At 34.4% G+C, this 26446-nt stretch overlaps 1 protein-coding gene across 1 annotated transcript in view; it reads left to right on the top strand.

Moving 5' to 3' along the window:
• LOC106058492 (FAD-dependent oxidoreductase domain-containing protein 2-like) overlaps positions 1 to 26446 on the top strand; it is a 68775-nt gene that overhangs the window by 8659 nt on the left and 33670 nt on the right. Inside the window, exons 2-7 of the mRNA XM_056019711.1 lie at positions 11955 to 12106; positions 14984 to 15070; positions 16674 to 16756; positions 22932 to 23062; positions 23203 to 23326; positions 24927 to 25053. Coding sequence (XP_055875686.1) covers positions 11955 to 12106; positions 14984 to 15070; positions 16674 to 16756; positions 22932 to 23062; positions 23203 to 23326; positions 24927 to 25053 — 704 coding nt within the window. The remainder of the gene's footprint in view (positions 1 to 11954; positions 12107 to 14983; positions 15071 to 16673; positions 16757 to 22931; positions 23063 to 23202; positions 23327 to 24926; positions 25054 to 26446) is intronic.

A 26446-nucleotide genomic window follows, 5' to 3' on the forward strand; every position in this document is an offset into this window, starting at 1 on the left:
CTGTGATGAATGGTACCACGCATCATGTCTCCATATGAATACACCTATGTATTATGCCTTAGGCAACAAAAAGCATCGTGGCACTGTGTACCGTGTGGGTTACCTCAGTTTACATCAGGACTGTTTGATTCCCTTGATGCAGACACTTCTAACCCATACAACAACCTAAACAAAAGCCTAAACCAAACTCACCAACCACTAGCCAGATCCAATCCAGTTAAATCTGCTAAAACTAATACAACACCTTCATTAAACAAACCTAATAAAGAAGTAATACCAAAATACCTTACAACCTTAGTAATAAATTTTCAAACCATTAGGAACAAAACAGCAAACTTAGAAATTTTATTAGAATGTGAGAAGCCAGACATAATTGTAGGAACAGAAACTTGGCTACATCCTGAAATTTATAATGCAGAAATTTTCAATAGTAATTATGACATTTTTAGAAAAGATAAGGCTGATAATCATGGAGGAGTTCTTTTAGCAATAAAAAACACTCTTATAGCAGAAGAAATTACCTTACCTAACTCAAAAATATAGAATCAACATTTTGTAAAATTAATATCACCTCAACATCCCTAATAATAGGCAATCTAATAATTCAAAAATTATTAGACAACATCTGGACCTGATGGTATATCAGTAGATTACTCAAAGAACTAAGCAATGAGCTAGCACCAGTGTTCAAAATACTTTTTCAGGCATCTCTTAACCAGGGCAGAGTACCAAAGGACTGGAAAGAAGCTAATGTCACCCCCCCTATTTAAAAAAGGAGAAAAATCAGACCCAGGAAACTACAGACAGGTATCACTTACCAGCATCACATGTAAAATCCTAGAACACATAATATGTAGCAACATCATAAACCACCTAGACAAACATAATGTCCTTACTCCATACCAACATAGCTTTAGGAAATATAGATCATGTGAAACTCAACTAATAGGCTAATTGATGAATTTTCAAAAGGTTTAATAACAGTGAGCAAATAGATGCTATCTTACTAGATTTTTCCAAAGCTTTTGATAAAGTTCACCCCCACAGTTTGCTTAAAAAATTAAAATATTTCGGTATTGATGGTCCATTGCATCAGTGGATTAGAGATTTTCTGATAGGGAGAGAACAAACTGTAATAATAAATCGCTCTAAATCAACACCAATAACAGTAAACTCAGGTGTACCTCAAGGAACAGTCTTAGGTCCACTACTATTTTTAATTTAAATAAATGATTTACCAAATTGCATTAGTTCAGGAACAAAAATCAGATTATTCGCAGACAATTGCATAATATATAGAACAATAAAAACAACACAAGATACAGAAATTTTACAAATAGAATTAGATGAATTAGAGAAATGGGAATCAAATTGGAGCATGTCTTTCCACCCAGAAAAATGTCAGTTATTAAGAGTAACAAAAAACTAAAACAAATTAATTCCACTTATCTTATTCATGGTAAACCAGTAACACAAACTAAAAACGCAAAATACCTAGGTGTTATAATAAATGAAAAACTGTCATGGAATCCCCATATTGATGAAACTATTTAAAACAAGATTACAAAGAGAGTTTGTGTTGCCACACAAACTCAGAGGCGGCCCCCGTGGGAGACGGATCCCTGGTCGACTGAGGATGGCATCGAGCAGGGTATGAAACTGAGACCGTAGAGATAATCAGTCCTGCGCGCTAACCGCACGACCAGGCATTGCTCTTAATCTAATGACAAACTGGTTACAAACTAATAGCCTTCTATTGATAATATACCTACACATTACGGAATGACAACTACCGGATATGTACAATATGTCAGAAGAGCGATTTTAGATAATCTTTTGTTATTGAGCATTTTCATTTAGGCCTAAATGGAACTAGAATGAGGATGTAAATCTACCTAAATTAAACTACTAATTTAGCACTCTCAATATCTATATCTACTAGATCTAGATCTAAAATATATATTTGGGATATTGTAGATGTAATTTAGATAAGATTTATATAAAAAAAAACACTAGATGATCAATTAATAGACAAATTGCAATATGAAATATTAAAATAGTAGATTAGTTTTAGTATTTTATAACATTGCAATATTGACATATTGACAATCTAGACTTTAGAAATAAAAATCTACACTTTAAGCCTAGAAATTAAAATTATAGATCTTGATCTAGTCTAAATCATGGCTGTCTGGTAGTGCGGTTTGCGCGCTGGACTGTCGTTTGGATTCATCGATAGTCCCAGGTTCAAACCCTGCCCCCTCCCATCCCCCGTAGTCCTACGGGAGGTTTGGACTACAGCTCTGAAGGAACATCCGAAACATGTAAAACAACAAACATTCCAAACTAGACCAAGAAATTCTAAATCTAGATTCTATAATGATTTTAATTAGAACTTAAAATCTAAATCTAGTTTTCAAAATCTAGCTCTAGTGTAAGAAAAAAATCTAGATCTAGTGTAAAAAAAATCTAGATCTAAAGTAAAAAATCTAGATTAGATCTAAATCTAGCTATTGTCTTTTTAAAATGCGAGTAACATTACGAGGTTTAATAAACATTACCGAGTTGTTTTAGCATTTCATTTAAAGAATATATTCCATATGACGTCGAAGGAAAAAAATCCACCACGTCACACGGCCTAGTTAGACTAAAAAATATCATCTATACGAGCAGCTTGTTGAGGGTTCATAGACATTGGTGCACCGAGTGATTTCTTTTAGCATTTCATTTTAAGAATTAACTCCATATGACGTCAAATGAAAAAAATTCCATTACGTCACACGTCCTAGTTAGACAAAAAAATGTCTTCTATACGAGCAGCTTCTCGAGGGTTCATAGACATTGGTGCACCGAGTGATTTCTTTTAGCATTTCATTTAAAGAATTAACTCTATATGACGTCAAAAGAAAAAAATTCCATTACGTCACACGTCTTAGACTAAAAAATGTCTTCTATACGAGAACCTTCTCGAGGGATCATAGACATTGGTGCACCGAGTGATTTCTTTTGGCATTTCATTTAAAGAATTAACTCTATATGACGTCAAAGGAAAAAAATTCCATTACGTCACACGTCCTAGTTAGACTAAAAAATGTCATCTTTACGAGCAGCTTCTCGAGGGATCATAGACATTGGTGCACCGAGTTTGTTCTTTTAGCATTTCATTTGATGTGCTAGTTAGACTTAATATATATATATATATATATATATATATATATATATATATATATATATAAACGGATTAAAGACGCTTTTTGTTTTGTTATGTCTGTCAGTCTGTCTGTCCGTTATGTTAATAGCGAGAAAGTAAAAAGACTAAAAGCTATTGAAAATCTGATTAAAATTTAATTTTCCTTCCGAAACATCGCATTAGTTTTAAGTTTCTATAATAGATTGTTCCGGATGTTTATATATTTATAGTGAGAGAAAATAAGAATTCCAGATTAATCAAATGCCGTTAATTAAATTTGTGGGATTGTCTGTTATGAAAATTACATGTACCATAGCCTTATGGAGGTTTTTTCAAACCATACTTTAGTGTTAGGAAGTTGTTTTCCTTAAAAATCGGAGCATAATATTAACAATAATTAGATTTTCTAACGTTTTAGCTAGAAAGTTAAATGTTAAACTATTTTTCATAAAAAATCCGGAACAACCAATTTTCGTAAATGAGAAAATTATTTGTTTTATTTATTAGAAGAGGGATTTCAAATATTTATTAGCGTTATTAGATTTTTCATATAAAATTCGGATCATTTTTGGCGACGATTTGTAAGAAAATTAAGGTAATGTAGTTCGATTTCTTTTTCGAAACAAAATCCGGAACATTATTTACCGATTAAACAACTTTTATTATATTTCGACAAGAAAATTAACTGTAAAATAAGTCTAAAAATTGATTTTCAATAGTCGTTTCTAGTTAATTACTTTCTTATTTTAAAATCCTGAATAACCTATTGTCGATATTTTTGAAAAAAATTTATTTGACATAAAGTTGTTTTAAATTAAAAATTCCGAACAATTGATATTGATAAATAAACTATAGTGACGTTGTGTCAAAGAATATAAGTGTAATATTAGTCAATAATGCGATTTCAATCAATCATTTGACATAATTTATTTTTTATAAAACAATATCCGGAACAACTTTATAGTTAATGAAATATAAATCAGTATAGATATTTTAATTTAGCATTTATATTGCTATTTACATTAAAAACCGGAACAATATATTAAAGATCATGTGTTTCTTGCAACGTTTAAGCATGGAAATAAAATCTAATATAAGTTAGAAGAGCAAACAAATATTCATTGGCATTGATTTGTTTTTCACAAAACATCCGGAACAATCTATTATAGACACTTAAAGCTATTGCAATATTTCTGAATGAAAAATTAAAGGTTAAATCAGATTTATAATAGCCTCTAGTGTTATTTGTTAATCTAATCGTGACGGACAGACCGAACAACAGACAAAACGCACAAAAATAATCTTCTTTTATTTGGATGGGGGCACTAAAAAAAAAATAATAAAATCTGATTTTTTTTTTAAAGTTTAAGGAATTGGTTTAGCACCTTGACATGTTACGGCGTTACGCTACTGCACGAAAGTCGCTGCATAAAAAGACCATTTTAAAAAATGTGTGTGATATTTACATACAAAATGCATTATTAGCCTTTATAAACAAACAGAAATGTTTTCTTTAAATTTTAGCAGCTAGTTGACCAGAAAAAACACCTTTAACTATTATTTATATTTGTTGTAAACATTTCTTCTACATTTTATCAATATATTTGACTTAGTGATACTGAAAATACACAAAAATTGTCCATCTTTGTTAGCATATTGTAACATTGCCTCCCTTACATTTACCTAATTGTTTTAGAATTGGTGTATTTTTCTGAAAAAATCGCTTGCATAATTAATTTTATAAATTAAACGGTTTGCTTTTAGAAAACCAAAAGTAGCCGTTGCACCTAAACTTTTCAAGCCGCATTTAATGATGAAATAATATTTTTCATATCTCTTCTAGTTTTCGAGATCTGAGTGTGACAGACGGACAGACGGACAGACGGACATTTTGCACAAACCTAATAGCGGCTTTTTCCCCTTACGGGGGCCGCTAAAAATCAAACAAAGCATTAGGGTTTATTGAAAGAAATTTCTATAAATCAAATAAGAACATAAAACTAAAATGTTATTTAACCTTGGTTAGGCCAATAATAGAATATGCATCCTCTGTTCGGGACCCCTCAACTCTAGAAAACATTAAGAAACTGGAACAGACACAAAATAGAGCATTAGAACAAAAGAATATTCACATTTGACTAGAGTAACACCTTTAGTAAAATCACTAAATTTAGAAAGACTTCAGAACAGAAGACTCAAAAGTAAAATAGCAAGCAATTATACATAAAACACTGAACCACAATCTTCAAATACAAAAACAAAATTTAATAAAATACTCTGAAAAACACAAAGATAAAGGCACATTCCTCGTCCCATATGCTAGGACAAATTTGTACAAATACTCCTTCTTCCCTAGTGCTATTAGAGCATGGAATGGGTTGCCTGAGCTAGCCAGGAAAACCAGTGACTTGGCAGAATTTAAGTCATTGGTTAATATGCATGACTGAATACATGACGCGTAGGACGTAATCATCTTTTTTGAAGTAACGTCTGTATTATATAAGAAAAGACACTTGACACATTGGCCGCAGAGGAATTTTCGAAGCGACGGATCATCATCACAACGTTCAGACCGTTCGTGTCATTGATTGTGACAAACGAATATTATGGAACGCTCTATATTTACTTAAAGACTATGACATGTGTGTGTGTGTTTTTCGGCCTATTTAGAAGCATTTTAGATAGTTCATGTTTAGCTGATACTTAAATTTTCTAAGAAAATCTTCACCCCTTACCTTCCCTCCTTCTGTCTTAGAAGAAAAAAAATGGCATCGTCCTACCAATGCTCTTTGAACCAGTGCAAAACCCTTGTTTTTCAGAGTAAACAAAACGAAATGTGTCTGAACTATAAAGAAATGAACTATAAATAAAAATAATAGACGTTTTGTCATAGCTATCAAAATAGAGGCTCAGTTTAGCAAAGATTGTCGGGTGTTTGTTAATGTCAGAAAATATGCGGTGTTCCCTAGACGAAAATTACTCTAGATCTATTTCTATACATTGATTATAAAGATTTAATGTTTCTGATGAGCAATACTACTGTCGACAGCCATTGCCAATTATCCTACTCATGTACTAGATCTAGCTCTATTGATTACTACTCATATCTTGCCTAGATATAAACAACTGTACTAGTTTGGACTAGACATTCTAATAGGGTTTGTTGGACTAGTCCGTTTCGTTTCTTTGATTAAAAAGTATTGGCCGGAAGTCGCTTTTTTTCCCTATATATCTTTGTATTTTTCAGTTCTCTTTTTAAATTAAACTGACATTATTAGGCACAATCACAAAAGAGATACAAGACACCGATAGCAAAGACAAACAGACACAAACACCCTTTTGTTCCCCTGGCAATCAAATCATTAAATAAGAACAATCTGGTATAAACTTTGTCACATGTAAATTATGAGTGAGTCTGGTGTGAATGTACACTTTGGTTTCTTATAGTTATAATGTTTTTTGTTTGGTGTAATGCACAAATTGTAAGACTAATTTCCTTACGGATAATAAAGATTATTATTATTATTATTATTATTATTATTATTATAATTTTAAGTGTACCTGATAGAAAAAAAAAATCTGCACAAAAATACGGGTAGTTGAGATATAACCCGATAGAGGCTATAAAAAGAAAAGACCTGAAACTAGCGCGTGAAACTACACATTTACAGTACTTTATTTGATGAGTATTTTACCCAAGATCTGTGTTGTTTTTTTAGGACTAGCTTATTTCATGTACCCGGCATTTTCCGATACACAATTTCATACAAAAAATAATTGTTGAAAAAAATTGTAGTGATTTTAAACTTTAAATGATTACTTAAAAAGGTGTTACTCTAATCAATTTTGAATATTCTTTTGTTATGAATGTCACTGTTTATTTTGTGTCTGTTCTAGTTTCTTAAATTTTTCTTGAGTAAAGGGGTCGTTTTTCTCCTAATGGGTATACCTGATTTCTCCAAGCAGCCTTTGTAAAATATTGGTCCTAAATAATGCTATGTTTATAAACGAAAAATCGCATGGCTGCATTATGATGAATGTACGTGTTAGTTCAATATATTTTATATTACTAGATAACTAAAAATAACCGCATAAATAGACGTAAGTTTAATTTTTTTTCTGTTAGATAAAGTCATATGGCAAATTTTTGTTTATATCCTAATTCTAAAAAGGGATAATAATAGAATTATACAGTAAAAATAATCACTAAGTTTTTCATTTAATAGTTTTGAAAGTCTAACTGAGTTTGTGTTTTTGCAGATGTACACAAGCTACACTATGAGTCAGTCCATCTCTTCCAATTGTTTAGAAATGAGTGTAAAAATGTAGGCTTCGATATTTTTAGCCTGAATTTAAGAAGTTACAAACTTCAAACAACTAATATATTGCCTCTTCCATAAAACTTTGTACTTTAAAAATAAATTTATCCAATGCTCGAAATCCTGCTTGTATACTTAGGCCCTATTTAAATCGATCCGGTATCAATGTATTAAGTAGCGATAACCCCGCAAAAAAATTAAATGAAAGAAGATTGAGATATACATATATTTTTGTGACGGTATGCAACGGTACGGGGTACCGGCACCTTTTTTCAATGTCGGGAAAAATTATTACTTTTCTTGTAATTCAACGTTAATTGTTAATTTATTATTAGTTGAAAGTTAGGCAATCTATCACTGAGTACCGGAGCCTCTTTTTTATTTTTACAAAAAAAAAAAAAGCACTTTATATACTTTCAGCCGACATGCCGTATTATTAAAAACACCTCTATGTGAACATCTCAATCATCTAGAGTCTTAGACAGTTATTATTTTAGACTAGATTTAAGTAGGGTCTAGACCTAGATTTAGTAGGCCTATTATTATTTAAATAATAATAATAATCAGTCATTATAGACATCATTCGCAATTTCATTATTAGGTCTAGGCATTGAAAAGTAAATCTATTAATAAATTATAATAGATCTAAGTCTAAGTAACTAACTTTAAGTAGAGTCTAGACCTAGATTTAGTAGGCCTATTATTATTTAAAAAAAATAATAATGAGTCATTATAGACATCATGGGCGTAGCCAGGATTTTTTTTCGGGGGGGGGGGGGGTTTGGGCCCCCCCTCCGCGAAAAAAAAATTATATGTATTTATGTGTGTGTGTGTGTGTACATAATCTTTATTACATTCTGACCCTTCATTCTTTCGGAAGACGTTTATTGTGCCCTAGAATAGGTTCTTCCATGAGTTAGTGAAAAAATTGTAGATTCCCCGACATTACTAGCAAAGGTGTCTGGGGGAGCGCTAGGAGCTCCCCCAGCGCGGGGCGAAGCCCCGCCGCCAAGCACTATTTCTGATATTGAAAACCAACAAAATGCATATTCTGAGGTATCTACAGTGCATTTTCCTGAAATTAAAAAGTTTTATTTCAAAAACCTAATGTGTTATTCTTACTGACTTAGACCCTCCCTCGTTGTTCGGCGCATTTGCCATCAAGCTGTTTTCCTCCCCGCCATTACTAGCAAGGGGGTCTGGGTTAGCGCCAGGAGCTCCTCAGCGCGGGGCGAAGCCCCGCCGCCAAGCACTATTTCTGGTATTGAAAGCCAACAAAATGCATATTCTGAGGTATCTACAGTCCATTTTAATGCTATTAAAAAGTTTTATTACAAAAACCTAATGTGCTATTCTTACTGACTTAGACCCTCCCACGCCGTTCGGAACATTCGACGTCAAGCAGTTTCCATAAAAATCTGTCACTGGTAATGTCTGAAGCCTCTTCCCACCTACCACGAGGACCTCCATGAATGAGTGGCGTCAAGTTGTACTAGGATATCATTGCAACTCTTCTTATGCGTAATTCATTTTGTCGGAGAACATGTCCCGCAAACCTCACGCGTCGTTCTCTCACAATCTTACTAAGGGGTCGACTCCCAGTTCGGCATAGGATTTCCTTGATTTAGATACGATCTCTATAACTGACTCCTGAAATCTGTCTTAGCCATCTTTGTTGAGCTATATTTAGTGTTTTTCGATTTCGGTAGATGACTATTCACTGCAGTTTATTAATGGAGCCCTGCCACTGGTAAAAATGTGTAACCTCTCTTGAATACGCTCTTGGAATTAAGTGACTATATTTTGCTTTAGATTTTATATTGAAAAGAGAAGTTTTATCGTCAAAATCTTCTGTTGGGGGTTTTCCACCTCAAAATGCTCTGTAGGGGGATCTTAGACTCAAAACCATCTGGAGGGGTTTTAAACTTTAAAAAAAGACATCTGTAGAAGAAACTCAAAAACCCCGATTGGCTTGGCTACGCTCAAATAATTTTAGTGTGTAATTTGCTTTTTTTTTAATACTGAAGATGTATTTTTAGCATCAAACTCCTCTGAATGGGGCTTTAAACTCAAAACCCCTTTCGGCAACGCTCATAGCATTTTGAGTGAGTAATTTGCTTTTTTTCTTACACTGAAGATGGCGGGGGTTTAAACTCAAAACCCCTTTCACTACGCTTATAGATTTTAGAGTGAGTAATTTTCTTTTATTTATATTGAAGAGGTACTTTTTAGCTTCAAACTCCACTGACCCCATAGACTACACTCATAACATTTTAGTGTATAATTTGCTTTTTTTTATGATTAAAAAGAGATATTTTTTACCTTCAAAACTCAAAACTGATTCAAAACCCATTTAGCTACGCTCATAACATTTTGAGTGCGTAATTAGCTCTTTTTATATTAAAGAGGGGGTTTATCGTAAATTTTAGACGGGTTTTAAAATCAAAATCTTCCTTAACTGTGCTCTTGGAATTAGGGGATTTTAGTTTGAATTTTTTTTTTGTTTTGTTTTATAGAAGAGGGGGAGTTAACTGCAAAAACCCCAGGTAGGGGGTTTTAAACTCAAAACCCCTAGTAGGGGTTTTTAAACTCGAACCGCTCTGGTAGGGGTCTTTAACTCGAACCCTCCTGGTAGGGGTTTTTAAACTCGAACCCCCCTGTAGGGGGTTTTAAACTCAAAACCCCTTTGGTTGTGCTAGGGCAAGTGATGGTTTAGTATTAAAATCTCACCTAAAATAAACAAAATCAAAGCAAAAAATCAGTCACTAAATTCCGACTCCCCCCCCCCCAAGGGGGGGGGATTTCATTTCGGGGGGGGGTTTGAACCCCAAGAACCCCCCCCCCCCCTGGCTACGCCCATGATAGACATCATTCGCAATTTTATTATTAGGTCTAGGCATTGTAAAGTAAATCTATTAATAAACTATAATAGATCTAAGTCTAAGTACTAACTTATTAAATAAGTCATTATAAGAAGAAGTATTAGAATGAATATTGTATAGATCTAGATTGACTAGATTATAGATAGATCTCTAGTTTAGTAGATTAAGTATAGAGTATAGTAAACGTATTACAGTATTATTATCTATGTCTTATGTCTATATCTAATAATCTAATAATTAAAAAACTTTAGTCTTTATTAATTTCTAGACTTTTTTCTAATAAAAACTGACTATAGGCATAGACTCGGTAATCTAGTCTCAAGATAGACTCTATACTATTGCTAGATCTATTCGATTTATATATATAGATCTAGACTATAATTCGATTATAGATCTAAATATACTAATGGAGAGATGATATGAGGTGTTAGCTAATAGCGTTGCACAAGAAACAAACCTGGGTTTTTCTAAACTCTAATACTTGGTATGTAATAGTAAAACAGCACCTACCTAAATAAATCGTAACTAGCAATCAAAACCTATATTTATTGTAGTATATATAGGTCTGTGGTTGTATTTTATATAGCCTTCGTAAATTCTACTATGGAGAAATGACTTTTGTAATTTCTTTTAATGAAAATTGGGCTATTCGCGTCTGACACATATATAATTTTTATGTTCAGCAACAAACCCTATTGTTTCTATATTCCTTTTTCATTATTCCCACACATTCCAGTAGGTATCAAATTGTGCTATTATTCACTGTAGATCTAGATCTTAACTTTTCTCTAAAGTAAGTGGTCTACCACGTGAAGGGGCTGTTCATTTACGGTGATCTTTGGGGCTGAGTTTTATTGGGTCAATTCTGGAATACGACTTGTTTTTTTTTTCTTAGTTTTTTTCGTATTTTTAATGATAAAATAAAGAAGCGACAGCGTATGCAAATTCGTAGACTGCTCCACCTTTTTTATGTCCAAAAATTTTTTGATGACTCCTTCATTAGAATACTAAAGCATACAACGTATCACATCCACGTTTTTATATTGTTAAAAGTAAAAACATTCAATATTTTACCCTAGAGATATTGCATCACTTAATGTTTCGTACTAAAAACTTAATGAATATACTAATAGCAATCTTAATGTCTGAACGTAACCATTTGAGAAATTATACTGCAAACACTTTCAACTAAGCAAATAATAGCTCAAAACTTTTAGGCAACAAATGCAATGTAAACGACTCGACGTGAGCTGCGTGTTTCTAGACATCTTAACTTCCGCTTTTCCAAAGGAGGAACCAATGAAGTGTATCTGAGAGGAGATAAAGTTTTTTGGGCGAAAATTTAGTTACTATCTTGCTGTCTTTTCGAAATATAGCCCTAGGCGGATAGTAGAGGACTTTTTGGAGCCTGGCCTTTCGCCTGCCATCCAATCTATGGGTTTGCTCGCACCCGTGGTTAGTTGTTTGAAACGTATGCTCTATAAGGCCGTAGACGACGGATCGGTGTCCAAGCAATTAGCGATTCCTTTTAAAATAATGCTTCCAATGTTGTTGTTTTTTTAGGTCACTTTTTCACCATCTTTCCAAGACACCGTAAATTAATTAGTGTAAATAAACGTCACACTGGTCAAAGGAATAAACATTTCTCTTTTCGGCATGACTGGAATTCGTTGATCTCTGAGGATGAAAGTCTTCTGTTTACTCATTACTCTAAGGTTAGTGTCAAGTTTATAACTACATCTATAAACTGGTTAATGCAACACTATGCGTATTACCTAACAGCTAATATAATAATATCTACACCTATGGCACTGTAAGGGCTGCACCAGTAGCGTGCGGTGGGTTGGTCCAATGCGACCCACTTTGGGGATCGCCGTTAATTTACAAAGCAAGGTCCGCTACGACATTTTCTCCAAAATAAGCTTCTCAACGCATATAATATGTAATCATCATCATCATCAAGCTCCATTTGAGTGGCCCTAGACAGAAACCCTGCTGTTTTGCATGACCATACAGGTCGAGAATGTATCTTGAATAATAATAATAATGGCAATGTCTTCGATTCCGAAGATTGAGTTTGATAGCAGTAGCAACCCTACCTCCATTATCTCACGTGACTGCGCAAACCAGGTTGCGACTTGCATATTTTCCCGCATCTCTTGTAGTCAAAGCCGTTATCTGCCGGCAGTCCATTTAAGCTTTTTCTTCCGTCTAAAATGTATGTCCCGCAGCCTTTGTGAAAGCTCTGTTTTTTTAGAGGCCATCTGCTGCCAGCGAAAAGGAGCTTCAACTTGCTAACTGCGTTGGTCCTGCGTTTGATTCAAGACAAAAATCATGTCCATTGTGTCTCTACTAGCCCGGAAACCACAATGACTTTTAGAAAGCACACTGTCTAATATGGACTTGGTCAATGAGTCAAGGAGTATCCTTGCCTGGATTTTCTCCGCTACTGGCAATAAGGTAATGCCAAGGTCATCGGAGATGTCTGCTTTCTCGCCTTTATGAACAGGGATATGATGGTGGCTTCACAAAACTCCGGCGGAATAGTACATGCGACCCGGCACAAATTGAAGAGGTCTGTCAACCTGTGAAAGCTGCTTCATCTATTTTACATTAATTCTACTTTAGACCGTCTGAGCCAGGTGTTTTGTGTTTTGAGCTTGCCGTTTCAACCTCTAGTGTCATTTGGACTGTTTCTTGAGACTCCTGAGACACAAACCTTTTATCACTAAGAAGTAGGTATATTAAGTAAGTCGGACTTTTTGATTAGCAAGACGAGGCCGTTGGCAGTTCTTAGATGCGCCATAGTCTGGTATGTTGGGCCGTAAGCAGAGCGGAGAGATTCAAAGAGTGAGCGCGTGTCTCCTGCGTCCGCGTATCTTTGTATGTTTTCTGAAAGCTCCAGCCACCAGTTGTTCTTTAATTCACCAACTTTTGTGTGCAATGGACATAAAGAGTGGCTTTGGTCTGCGCAATCCACATTCCATTATAAAACAAGATTACAAAGAGAGTTTGTGTTATCAAAGGCGGCCCCTATCGAATTCACCAACGGACCAGGAATATTTAAGCCATAGTCCTGTTTTGATCGTTTAAGGTAATAAAATTACGATACTTTTGCCATTGTGATCTTAGATGCAATTTTTTTGTTTCAATGCGGGAATCTATGAATGAATCGACTGATTGATGAAGAAGTCTGTGACCTTTTTTAGAAAACTTACCTCCTCTGAAGTTTTTCATTTAAAAGTGGTTATTGTTTTAAATATCTGCTTGCATAAATAATTTTAAAAATTAAATGGTTCACTTTCGGAAAAGAAAAAAGTAGCCGTTGCATCAGAACTTTGAATGACCTAAAATATCATGATGTTCGATTTTCATTTTCTTTCTAGTTTCTGATATCTAAACGGGACAGACGGATAGACCACACAAAACTAAAAGCGGCTATTCTCCTTTCGGGGGCCGCTAAAATACCTAGCGCAGCCTGGATCTCTAGCAGTGTAACATAAATCCTACGTAAACTTGAAATACGCAAGCCTAAATAGTTATTGAAGCAAGTCACGAATACATTAGGTTTTATAATAATTTTGATTATGAGATTGTTTTTTTATGTTAAAAAAATATAATTTTGTAAGTACAACATAAGCGTCAAAAGATTTTAAAATTGGAAATTTGGAAAAAACAAAAGTACAGTAGGCCTACAACAACTACAACAGAAACAAGCAACCTTTTTTATTAGTAAGCATGTTTGTGAGCGATTATTCATCTGCAGGCCCTGCAAAGTTTTCTGACACAAACTAGAATATTGTTTGGTTTGATCTTATAAAAACTGTAGATCTTTTGTACTCGTTTGAACACGAAGTCAGAATTTAATTCTAAAATTATTTTGTGAGTGGGTTATGATGTATGGACCTCAGGAGTCAGGAGTAGGTAAACCAAAACTTGTGTCCATCGCTCAAATGACATTATGTGTACGTTTTCACACACTGTATAGCAATGCGGCAATAGGGGACATTAAACATAGTTACAAATAGACAAATTCTAACAAAAATAGTTAATCAAACAATTAAAAATCAATTATTTATTTATTTCTGACAAATTAATTTATTATATTTCTAATGACATTTTTTCTTAGTAGTACTAAATAAATGAGCATTTTGATTATTCAGCTTCGCCCATTGTATCCAGGGCCGGCCTTAGACCACTGCAACCTATGCAGCCGCAGTGGGCCCCGCACTTTCTTAGGGCCCGCGCTAATTCTATGTGTAAATTACTAGATTAAACCATTTTAACTTTAAACAGGGTTTTCGCGGCCTCGTGATTTTCCATGATCTCATGAACAAAAAAAATCTCATACGTTCGTTCGCCATTAGTGCAACTCTATTCTTGATATCACTTGCTTCTAAATATAGATCTATACACAAGCCAATGTTTTCATAAAAAAAATTGGATTCATGTCAATTAGCTATTTTTAGGTCCATTCATAATATTTTTTTATTCATGAATTCATGCATTCGCTTTACTTATAACATTATTATTTTCTTTAATTGTTTCTAATGCATTATATCAGTAACTATATCAGTAAAATGTTTTCGCAGGAAATTTTTCCTTCAGCTGACCTGTTAGTCAGATATTTTCAAGACTATCAAAAGAAACTGGATATCAAAGTTAAGTTTAATACAGAGGTAATTTGTTAAGTTTTTTTTTTTACAATTCCTCTATTCAGCTTGCAAATTAATGGGCACAGTTTTGTGGTTGCGGTTCTCAAAAGCGTTCTAACGTAATTAGAAATATGACAGCTGATAATATATTTTATAAAATTTATTATTTAAGCGACTTTTTCATATAAATACACCACTTCTTAAACAATAGGTAAAATGACGAACACAATGTTTAATATATGTAAATAAAGACAGATCATTTTGTTTCACCATGACTTCTTCATTTATATTTGTAGAAGTTACAAAAATTTTTTACAACAAATATAAATATTTATCAACTGTGCTTTTCTGGGACACTAGCTACTAAAATTAAAGTGGACTTTTATGTTTTGTCTGTTGGTCTGTCGGCAGTTCTCGTTTAGACCACAAAAAAGGCAATGCTTATATTTAGTGTAATTGTACATACATACATAGAATTTCAAAATCCGGAACAACTCTTTTTTTATAATGAGTTTTTTTCTGACGTTTAGGCAAGAAAATCAAATGTAATTTAAGTTTTAAGAGCATTTCCAAACATTTTTGGCGTTAATTTGCTTTTCACAAAAACATCTGGAACAATCTATTGTAGCGATGTTTATGAAGTAAAATTAAAGATGAAATCATATTTTCAATAGCCAATTGTTTGAAATCTCTAAGTTGACTCATATTTCATTCAATCTCATGACAGATTTAAGTTGTTCCGGATATTGTTTTATAAAAAAAAACGAAAACAAATGAACGTCCATTGATTGTTTGAAATCTCTCATCTGCTTTATTCTATTAATATAGTAATATTACTATTAATGTCTCTAAGCACTCCAGTACCTACATAATACTACCAATGTGTTTTGCCTCAAAGATTCTCTAACAACCAGTCTAATTGCTTCACGTGTGACTCAGTTCTTGTTTCCTTTGAAGCGACAAAAACCAGCAACTGGCACCTAAACATAATCTTCGGGCAGTAGAGGCTCGTTAGCCTTGGCTGGTTAACATGGAATTCAAACCTCTACTGCCTTGCATAAACCCAAACATGGGAAAAACTTCGGAAGTCAACCGTAAAGAAAATCAGGAGCCAGCGACACTTAAGCATTTTGCAGCACATAGTGCTACACCGTGGCAGAGCCTGCTAACTAAACAGTATCGGCACTTGCCGTTTCTTTGGATAATTCAATGCGTTGAGGGAGGGGGGGGGGTAAACACTGTATGGACGACATTCCCGGGCATTTATTTCATTTCTATGAGATCGATCCATAGTCCTTTCGCGATTGAAGTGTACCATATAAATATAGGTTAAGAATGTTTGGAAGGTTGTGTAAACTTTAAATTGATAATACATTTGATTGGACTGTCGCATTGGATCATGAAAACAAAATAATGATATCATAATGATGGAACAAAAAGGAGCAATATCATTTTAGGTAATAAATATTTGACTATAAATTATATTTATTCTTTAAATTTAATTATAATTTCATGGTTATCTGAGATTATTTAGCCCAGCAACAGCTTTTGCAGTTATTAATTATATTAAAAAATGCTATATTGGTTTGTATTATTGAATACTTATCAAAACATCTTTTTACTACAGGTGCGACAGATATTGAGAGTCAAACATCATAACACTAGCTTATATCAACTGAAGGACAAGTCAGATCATGTTTACTATTGCAAGTAAGAAGTTGTTTTAGACAATGAAAGTAATGCAATGCACGGACATTCTTTTCTCTGCTAAATAATAGTTAGGCAGACCCGAACACATATGCACATATAATGTACTTTTATTGTTGTTTTTTTAAATATTTTTTTTTCTGTAAATCTTTAATAGCAAGGCTACTACATTGCAAAAAGTATACAAGAATAATATTTTCTTTTTGTTTAGTTATTCACATCATTATTTTGATAAATAACAGAGCTTTTGAAATAATTATTAGCAAAGTAAAATTATTCCCCTTTAAACAATGTGTTACTATACACACAAACACATTTACATATATGTGTGTGTGTATGTGTGTGTCCGTGTGTGTTTAATTTTAGTCCTCCCTATTTTTTGTATGTTTTCATTTTTTTACCAGCTTACATTTTCTTTTTCCATGCGCCGCATCATCCTTTACAGTCTGTGTCTGACCTCATGGGCTGTGGGTTAGATGCCCCCCCCCCCTCTATACCATTCACCATATTGCCATTTTGTTTTCGTGACTCCACTTTGTACTCGGTCCCAGTGGGGAAGGAGGTTCCATTTCCACGCGGGCACGTTGCCCTGCCTCATCGTGGCGCCCGCGTGGAAACGGCCATTAGAGGAAGTGGCTAGGCTAAATGGGTAGCAACACAGGACTCCCGTTGGGATGCCCACGGGTAGACGAGAGTCCATCCATTGCACGGGCGGAGTTGTAAAAAAGTCCCCACAAACCTGTCACCAATCCATGCGCTGTTCCTCAAAGGGACCGTTAGATAAATGGCGGGTCCCGCACAGTTAGCTTGGTACATTGAAGGAAAATGGCAGAAGATCCCGGTGCATTCTCGGCCTTCGGCCGTGTATCTAGCCCACGCGTTGGGGGCCAAACGCATCGGTCAACAGCAATGCTTTATATAGGCATTGTCTAGGGTCTCTCCCAAACAGAACTGTGTGTTCACACAGGTTTTTTTTTTTTTACTGTTTGGCGTCCAAGCAGGTTTTTTTTTCAAACTTAGGGCTAGAAGAGCCTTCGGCTCAGCCCTTAGACATTAACATTGATCTGACCAGTGGTAGCCTATCTATCTGACCAGTGGTAGCCTATCTATCTGACCAGTGGTAGCTTATCTATCTGACCAGTGGTAGCCTATCTATCTGACCAGTGGTAACCTATCTATCTGACCTGTGGTAGCCTATCTATCTGACCAGTGGTAAACTATCTATCTGACCAGTGGTAGCCTATCTATCTGACGAGTGATAGCCTATCTATCTGACCAGTGGTAACCTATCTATCTGACCAGTGGTAGCCTATCTATCCGACGAGTGGTAGCCTATCTATTTGACCAGTGGTAGCCTATCTATTCCCGGTGGGCCGGCGGCTGCCAACTGCCAAAAGAAAGTTATTATATTTTTAATTTTAACTGAAATTACCGTTGATTATATGCTAGCTTCAAATAATAGTTTGTATTGAAAATAACCAAACTGAAACAGCAAAATCATTACTTTAAGTTACGAGGTTTTAACCCGACAGCGTCGCAGCGACTATATTTTACTTTTATAATTTATTCGTTCCGATTTATTCTGTTTCCGTTTCAGACATATTTGTTTTCCTTCTGCTTAAATATTTTGTAATACTTAAATGTTATTATTCAATAATCAATATAAACATTTTTACCATACTTTTTACAAAAAAAAATATTAAAGAGAAGGTTAGTTAAATATTTTTAATGATTTCATTTAAATCGTTCGGCTAAACAAATAGGGTGGTTTTGGTTGCTGCCGATAATGGATTATCATTTATAATTATAAGTTATTAGTTCAGCAGTGTAATAGCTATAGTCAATGGCACATCAACGACTGGAAAAGGAATGTGTGATTTGGTTTGTCTCGTCTTTGCAAAGTTAGGCATTGATGTCAGTCAATGTATTGGCTATTCCACCGATGGTGCGTCTAATATGCAAGGTCAATACAATGGATTCAATGCCAGGTTAAATACTGTTTCTCCGGGCCAGATTCATGTATGGTCACTATGGTGTGGTGTTATGCCCATGTTTTAAATTTGGTAATGGGTGACGTCACTAAAAAAGCGGTCGAAGTTGTTACTTTATTTGGGGTTTTAAACACATGTGCAGTCTTTCTTCGGGAATAATACCTGTGATTTAGTGTTTGGCGTGAATTTAGCAAATTGAAATACATATCTGTAATTGGTGAAACCCGTTGGTGGGCAAAAGACAGAGCTCTTACTAAAATATTTTGAAACTTCTTCATCAAACATTCCAATCATGGCAATCAAGAAACACAAGTTATCGATTTTTTTTACATTGACATGCTACAAACATTTTATAATATTTCTACATCAAACAAATTCAATGATGATGTCCGATACAGAGCAAAAGCTCTGTTAGATTCATTGACAAGTTTTGAATTTATTCTAATGGCACAATTATTTCTGAAAATATTTGAACACACAAAGCCATTATCTGAATATTTGCAAACAACTGGAATGGATATACTACGAGCCTATAAGATGGTTCAAGACAGTATCAATGAATTAAGCAAAGTAGATAGAAATGTTGATTCTATTTTTCAAGCAGCTACAAATGTCTAAACATTTGCAAACAGCGAACTAGAAACAAGAAAGCTGGACATTGAAGTGCAGACTGTTTGGAAAGAACAAAGAATTCTAGCAAACCAACTACTTGTTGAAAATGCGAAAGATAAATTTCGTGTAAATGTTCACAACATGGTTATGGATCAAGTAATAAATAGTTTAAAACAGAGATTCTCTGAGCATGGTAGTCTTGACGCTGATTTATCTTGTTTAGATCCAAGACATTTTGCAGAAATTCTGAAAAGAATGCCTAGTGATGCACTGCAGCACCTGAGTGGGTTGCTTAAAAAATTTGATGATACTGTAACAAAATGTTAGCTACAAACTGAATTATTGGATTTTGCAAGGAAATGGGAAAATTTTCAAACAACTCTTGAAGATGAATATAATTTGATCTTTGAAATGGAAGTATCAGACTCTGTCTCAGACAACATTCAACAGTCTGATTCAGTAGAATTACCAGGCAACAACCACAGAAATAAATGCAAATCTTGCAAAACATATATTGTTTGTTGTTATTTTGTTCTCCAGAAGTTTAATTTGCATAGTCTTGCTTATTCAAATTGGTATCTGGCTTACAAATTTTTTTTGACATTATCCTCATCACAAGTTGCTGGTGAGAGGTCGTTTTCAAAATTGAAATACATTTTGAACAGATTTAGAATTTTGCTGAGCCAGTCAACTTTACACTCATTCATGCTGATGTCTTGTGAGAAGGACCTGCTTCCAAGAATCAATAACAATGAAATCATTGATGTTTTAGCCTCGACTAGTGAAACGATGAAAAAGCTGTTATACTAGTTAACAGTGAATTGAAATGTTAGACTCTACAGTGTTTCTTATGTTTAGGTTGTTAAAACTAGGAGTTATTTAACTGTTTAATGTTGTTTTGCATATTTACGAATTTGAACATGTAATAAATAAAAACATTCTTACAAGTTAAAGTAGTGTTTATGAACTTTAAAATTTCATTATTATTATTATTATTATTATTATATGAAATAATTATAGAAACTTAAGAAAAATATATAAAAATTAAATTAAATAAAAATAAGTAGTAATATTCAATTATTGAAAAAATTTATATGAAACTAATGATGAAGTGGGCCGCCGCCATGACCAAATTTCCCGGGCCGGTTTTATAAGCCAGTCCGACCCTGTATCTATCTGACCAGTGGTAGCCTATCTATCTGACCAGTGGTAGCCTATCTATGCTTGACCTTGTTTCTGGTGATCAGTAGTCTCCTAGTCACCCTCCCTCCAAATGAGCCCAATTAGTCCAAGGTTACAGCAGCTGATGTTTTTATATCTCTTCTATAGCAATTCTTGGAGGGACGTAGTGACCAGATGATTTTCGTGCTGTAATCGTTTTGACCATTTGGTGCTAAATGATTTTGACACCTTAATGTTTATTTTATTGTCTTTAAAAACAAAATTCCTTTCTTGTATGCGTGTTTGTGTACAAACGTATTTGTTATGTGAAAAACAATAAAGTTATTTTTGCCACTTACATTTTAGCTTTAAGTTTGTAATATAATCAATGTTTGCTTACTTTACAAAGACTCATCTTGTCTGGGTTTTAATATTGTCAAAAAAGAGTAACAATGATTTTAAAGAATCGACGAATTTTTTTCTAGCAAGACAAAAAAAAAGTTTAATTGCTGAATAGAGTAACGTAATAGTATAGTGAAAATTAAATGTTAATTGTGAAAAAAAAAATTTTATACTATCGATATAGTGGCTGCCTAGTCATGGTGTTCGTTTGTGTCGATGGTCCAGGGCTCATACCCTGCCCGCTGTCATCCCCCGTCGTCCTTAGGGAGGTTAGGACCAGGAAATTTCCAATCAACCCCCCACAATGAAATCGTCCTCGCGGAATGGGATAATTTTGTGACTGTTCTGTTGTTTTTTTTGCTTTAGTTTTGTTTATTTTGGGTGAGATTCTAATGTTAAACCATCACTTGCCACAGCGCAGCCAAGGGAGGTTTTGAGTTTTAAATCCCCCTCCAGGGCTTTTGAGGTTAAAACCCCCTTCTTCTATTAAACAAAAAAGAAGTAAATGACAGTCACCATATTCCATGACCGTAGTCATTGTGGCGGGTTGAGTTTAACCCCCACTCCAGAGTTATTTGACGTTAAAAGCCCCCTCTTCACCATAAGACTAAAACAACAGACACTAGATTCTAAAAGCGTAATCAGAAAGGGCTTTTGACTTTTAAAAAAATCCTCCACCAGCGGGTATGTGAGGTTAAAAACAAACAACAGTCATCAAATTTTATGAGCGCAGCCAAAGGGGGGGGGGTGAGTCTAATAACCCCTTTTAGAGGACTTTAAATTTAATACCCCCTCCAGAGTGTTTTGAGTTGAACCCCCCCCCCCCCCCAACAGAGACTTTTGACATGTAAAATCCCAGTCTTCACCAGGATTCGAACGCAGGAACACCATAAGAAGCCAAACACTTAACCACTCAGCCACCGCGCATCCATATATTCATTTAGCGTACACTCATATTTTTTAAATAATAATTATTAACCTTATTTAAAATTAATCAAATGTTACATGCAATAAAGAGAAACTAAAAAAAATATTTTTACAAAATTAGAACATATTAGCAACGCGAAAACAATATTCTTGACCTACTTTAGGTAGTGAACTAGTGTTTACACAAATTAAGATTTTCTCCTCGCAAATAAAAATTAATATCTCCCTTTCCCCTTCCATTTGTCATGTAAACCAGATCTAGATCAAGATCTAGAACAAAGTTATATCTATATATCTATATATATATAATTCTGTTCTTCGCTCAAGAGTTTGGACGAGAAGAAGAAGTAAAGAAAAGATCACTCTTTTATTTCTGCGGATAGAGTTATCTCACGAACTTTACGGGCCTTGCGTGTAACGAAGTCATACAGTATATCATAAAAATTATATTTCCTACATAGATCACGCTCAATAGCAAGAATTAACAAATGGCTCAATCTATCTATGAGAATTGTTTACCTCAAGTAATTATTCATTAGTTTAAGGCGCGAGAAGCTTCTTTCACCAGATTCCAAAATTACAGGATAATGCCGTTTTTTTTATTATAGCGCATAGGATTGGCATTTTCCTTATTGAATGACACCCCAAAATGACAATTTTTGCTTATATATTTCAGGAGATTCGTATGAGTTTTCTACAGATTTTAATAATTTCTGGATATTTCCAGGACATTTTCGTATATTTTGCAATTTTAGGAGATTTTCAGGAGCTCCTGGTAAATTGACAGGAGGCCGCGGGAAAAATGTTATAATTTAAACAATTTTTTTAAAAATAATGTATACACCTAGAATTAGCGCGGGTCCTATGAAAGTGCGGGGCCCACTGCGGTTGTATAAGTGCGGAGCCCACTGCTGCCACCTAGGGCCGGCCATGCAAAGTAGCGGCGTATGTTACGCCGCCGGTCGACTAGTTGTGATTAAAAGAGAAGCATATTAATAGGTGTTGGGTAAAATTAGTATTGGTGTATTATTACATCGACTATTATGTTTTAGGTATTTTAACATTTATTTTTTAAATTATATTAGAATTGTTATAGTTGCTACTGGGATGTGGAAACCAAATATCCCCAACATAAGAGGCATTGAGAAAGCATTGGGCTATGAGACTTTCAATACAAACCCAGAAATATACGAAAATAAAAGTATTTTAATCTTGGGTAAGTTTTATCATTTATAATTTTTAGTGTAAAATTTAAAAACAAAAATGTTTTAGCTATATCTATATACTTTTTTTTTTAATTTTATAATTATCTTTACGTTCTGTTTATTATAACATATGACCGCTTGGCTATTTAAGGTGTTGGAAATTCTGCCTTGGAGACTGCCACATCTCTCTACAGTCATACACAATATGTTCACCTAATTGCAAGACAACCAAACCTGAATCTGGCTTGGTCTACACATTATGTTGGAGATATAAGGTCAACTAGTATAAGTTTTATCTTCTAAAACAAATCTCTAATTATTTTTATAACACAATTTTGTCTTAATGTGATTATGTTTTCAAGCTGCATGTTGTTACCGGTCGTTGTCTTGTAACACCAAACTGCTGGTAGACAACTAAACCGTTGTAGGCGTAATGTGTCTTAACTAATACAACTTGTAATAACTTAGATAACTTCCTTTTGTCAAACAAAACTAGACATACGTTTATTTATAATATAAACAAAATCAACTTGGGATCAAATGATATAAACGTAGTAGACTTTGGTCATCCTATTTGGCTACTTTCAAAATCTAACGGACTACACTAGTATCTGGTGCTTTTAATATTCAACTTGAATCAGGTTCATCAATACCGTGAAGTTCTTAGGAAGAGATGCCGCCATTAACGAATGCTAATAATCTAGATGAACCTTTATTGACTTCTTTTCAAGTTATTTATTTCGAGGAATTGTTTCCTTTTTATACTTTGTCTCTGTCTATTACATATGCCCTTAAGCCACTTCTTTACGAGTTGTCTCTGTCTATTACATATGCCCTTAAGCCACTTCTTTACGAGTTGTCTCTGTCTATTACATATGCCCTTAAGCCACTTCTTTACGAGTTGTCTCTGTCTATTACATATGCCCTTAAGCCACTTCTTTACGAGTTGTCTCTGTCTATTACATATGCCCTTAAGCCACTTCTTTACGAGTTGTCTCTGTCTATTACATATGCCCTTAAGCCACTTCTTTACGAGTTGTCTCTGTCTATTACATATGCCCTTAAGCCACTTCTTTACGAGTTGTCTCTGTCTATTACATATGCCCTTAAGCCACTTCTTTACGAGTTGTCTCTGTCTATTACATATGCCCTTAAGCCACTTCTTTACGAGTTGTCTCTGTCTATTACATATGCCCTTAAGCCACTTCTTTACGAGTTGTCTCTGTCTATTACATATGCCCTTAAGCCACTTCTTTACGAGTTGTCTCTGTCTATTACATATGCCCTTAAGCCACTTCTTTACGAGTTGTCTCTGTCTATTACATATGCCCTTAAGCCACTTCTTTACGAGTTGTCTCTGTCTATTACATATGCCCTTAAGCCACTTCTTTACGAGTTGTCTCTGTCTATTACATATGCCCTTAAGCCACTTCTTTACGAGTTGTCTCTGTCTATTACATATGCCCTTAAGCCACTTCTTTACGAGTTGTCTCTGTCTATTACATATGCCCTTAAGCCACTTCTTTACGAGTTGTCTCTGTCTATTACATATGCCCTTAAGCCACTTCTTTACGAGTTGTCTCTGTCTATTACATATGCCCTTAAGCCACTTCTTTACGAGTTGTCTCTGTCTATTACATATGCCCTTAAGCCACTTCTTTACGAGTTGTCTCTGTCTATTACATATGCCCTTAAGCCACTTCTTTACGAGTTGTCTCTCATTTTCGCCTTTCATATGAAATCCTATATTAACTAAACAAGACTTAACTACTTGTATCTGTCCAGGCTGTTTGTAGATTCAATAATAATAAAAATAAGAAATAATCAATACTTTCACTCTCATTTATTTTTATTTTATTTGTATCATAATTTCAGAGCTGTCAATAACAATCTTCTCGATACATTTCTACTCAAGTCTTTGGATGGTGTCTCATGGCTAGATTTAAAAGGTTCCAGTATTCAAGAAAAACATGGAAAATACTTTGTCGTCCTAAATGAACATGTAAATATTTTAAATTGATTTTTAGCGGCCCCCAAAACGGGAATAGTTATGTGGGGTCTGTCTGTCCGTCCATCTGTCCCGCTTATATCTTGTAAAGTAGAAAAGATTGAAAATAGGACTGTTGTGATTGTTGTGAACTCCTAGCCTATGACTTTGACATGGATACATTATGTATGCAATACTTCAAGAAACACCAGGGATGCATTAGAAATAAGAAATATTTAATAAAGCAATAGGAATAAATTATGACTGTAGATAACGCCAACAAAAGCTGATTTCCTAAATATACATTAACGATCAGAACTGCCTTGTAATGGCTCCTACTATGCTATCACGAAACTCCGGTCCCCTGTCAACAATAACAAAGCTCAAGGGCCGTCACTCTGTCCCAACCAATGGACCAATGAAATAATAGTACAATTAATACAAAAAACAAAGAATTCTTTCAGCCTTACAACCCAGATTCTATGACGTGCCGTTTACAGTATCTTATACAAACATAATCACCACACCGACACCATGTTACTTTAGATCTTTCAAAGTTCTGATATAAATGTCTACTTTCTTCTTTTCTTAAAGTGAAAATGTAATATTTAAAATCAACTATGCAAGCAGTTTTTTTTTTTTAAATACATCATTTTTACAACTATTCACTAGTAAAAAAACACGGGGGACTATTTGGTAAAGGAGATGTCTGTTTAGCTCAGGAGCTTTCAACCTGTTGGTGATCTGAGATAAACATTTGTTGTCGGAAGATTGGTTCTCAAACGTCTGCTCATGAGCAGCCTTGCTGGTGAGAATTCTTTAGGACTTCTGGCATTTCTGAACTGTAACATGAAATTTACCTTCATAATTTTCTTTGCATATTGTATTGCGTGTTCAGTCATACCATTTGACTATAGAAATCATATCTGGGACACGAAGCAGTATGTCAAAAAACCAAGCTTTTCCAGAATTTAAGAAACTCTTCATTGTTACACAGAGTGCCAATATCCGATCTCTCAAACAATATCGTGATGCCAGAGATACTACTTTAAAATATTAAAACAAACTGAAATACTTTTAAAATAAATACAAAACATTTATTTTAGAACTTGGGATCACTATGATAATATACACAGTTCATAAATGTACAATACAATTTCATTTGAATTGATACAGATATAGTCACTGTTCTCCCCTCCTCCTAACTGAATATTTCCATTCTCATATACCTAATATCGATCTCATGGGCGTAGCCAGGATTTTTTTCGGATGGGGGGTTTGGGGAGGATGCAAAATGCATATTCTGAGGTATCTTATCTGTATCTACAGTGCATTTTCCTGCTATTAAAAAGTTTTATTTCAAAAAACCTTGTGTGCTATTCTTACTGACTTAGACCCTCCCGCGCCG

The sequence above is a fragment of the Biomphalaria glabrata genome, chromosome 2, assembly GCF_947242115.1.
Source record: "Biomphalaria glabrata chromosome 2, xgBioGlab47.1, whole genome shotgun sequence".
Classification (NCBI taxonomy): domain Eukaryota; kingdom Metazoa; phylum Mollusca; class Gastropoda; family Planorbidae; genus Biomphalaria; species Biomphalaria glabrata.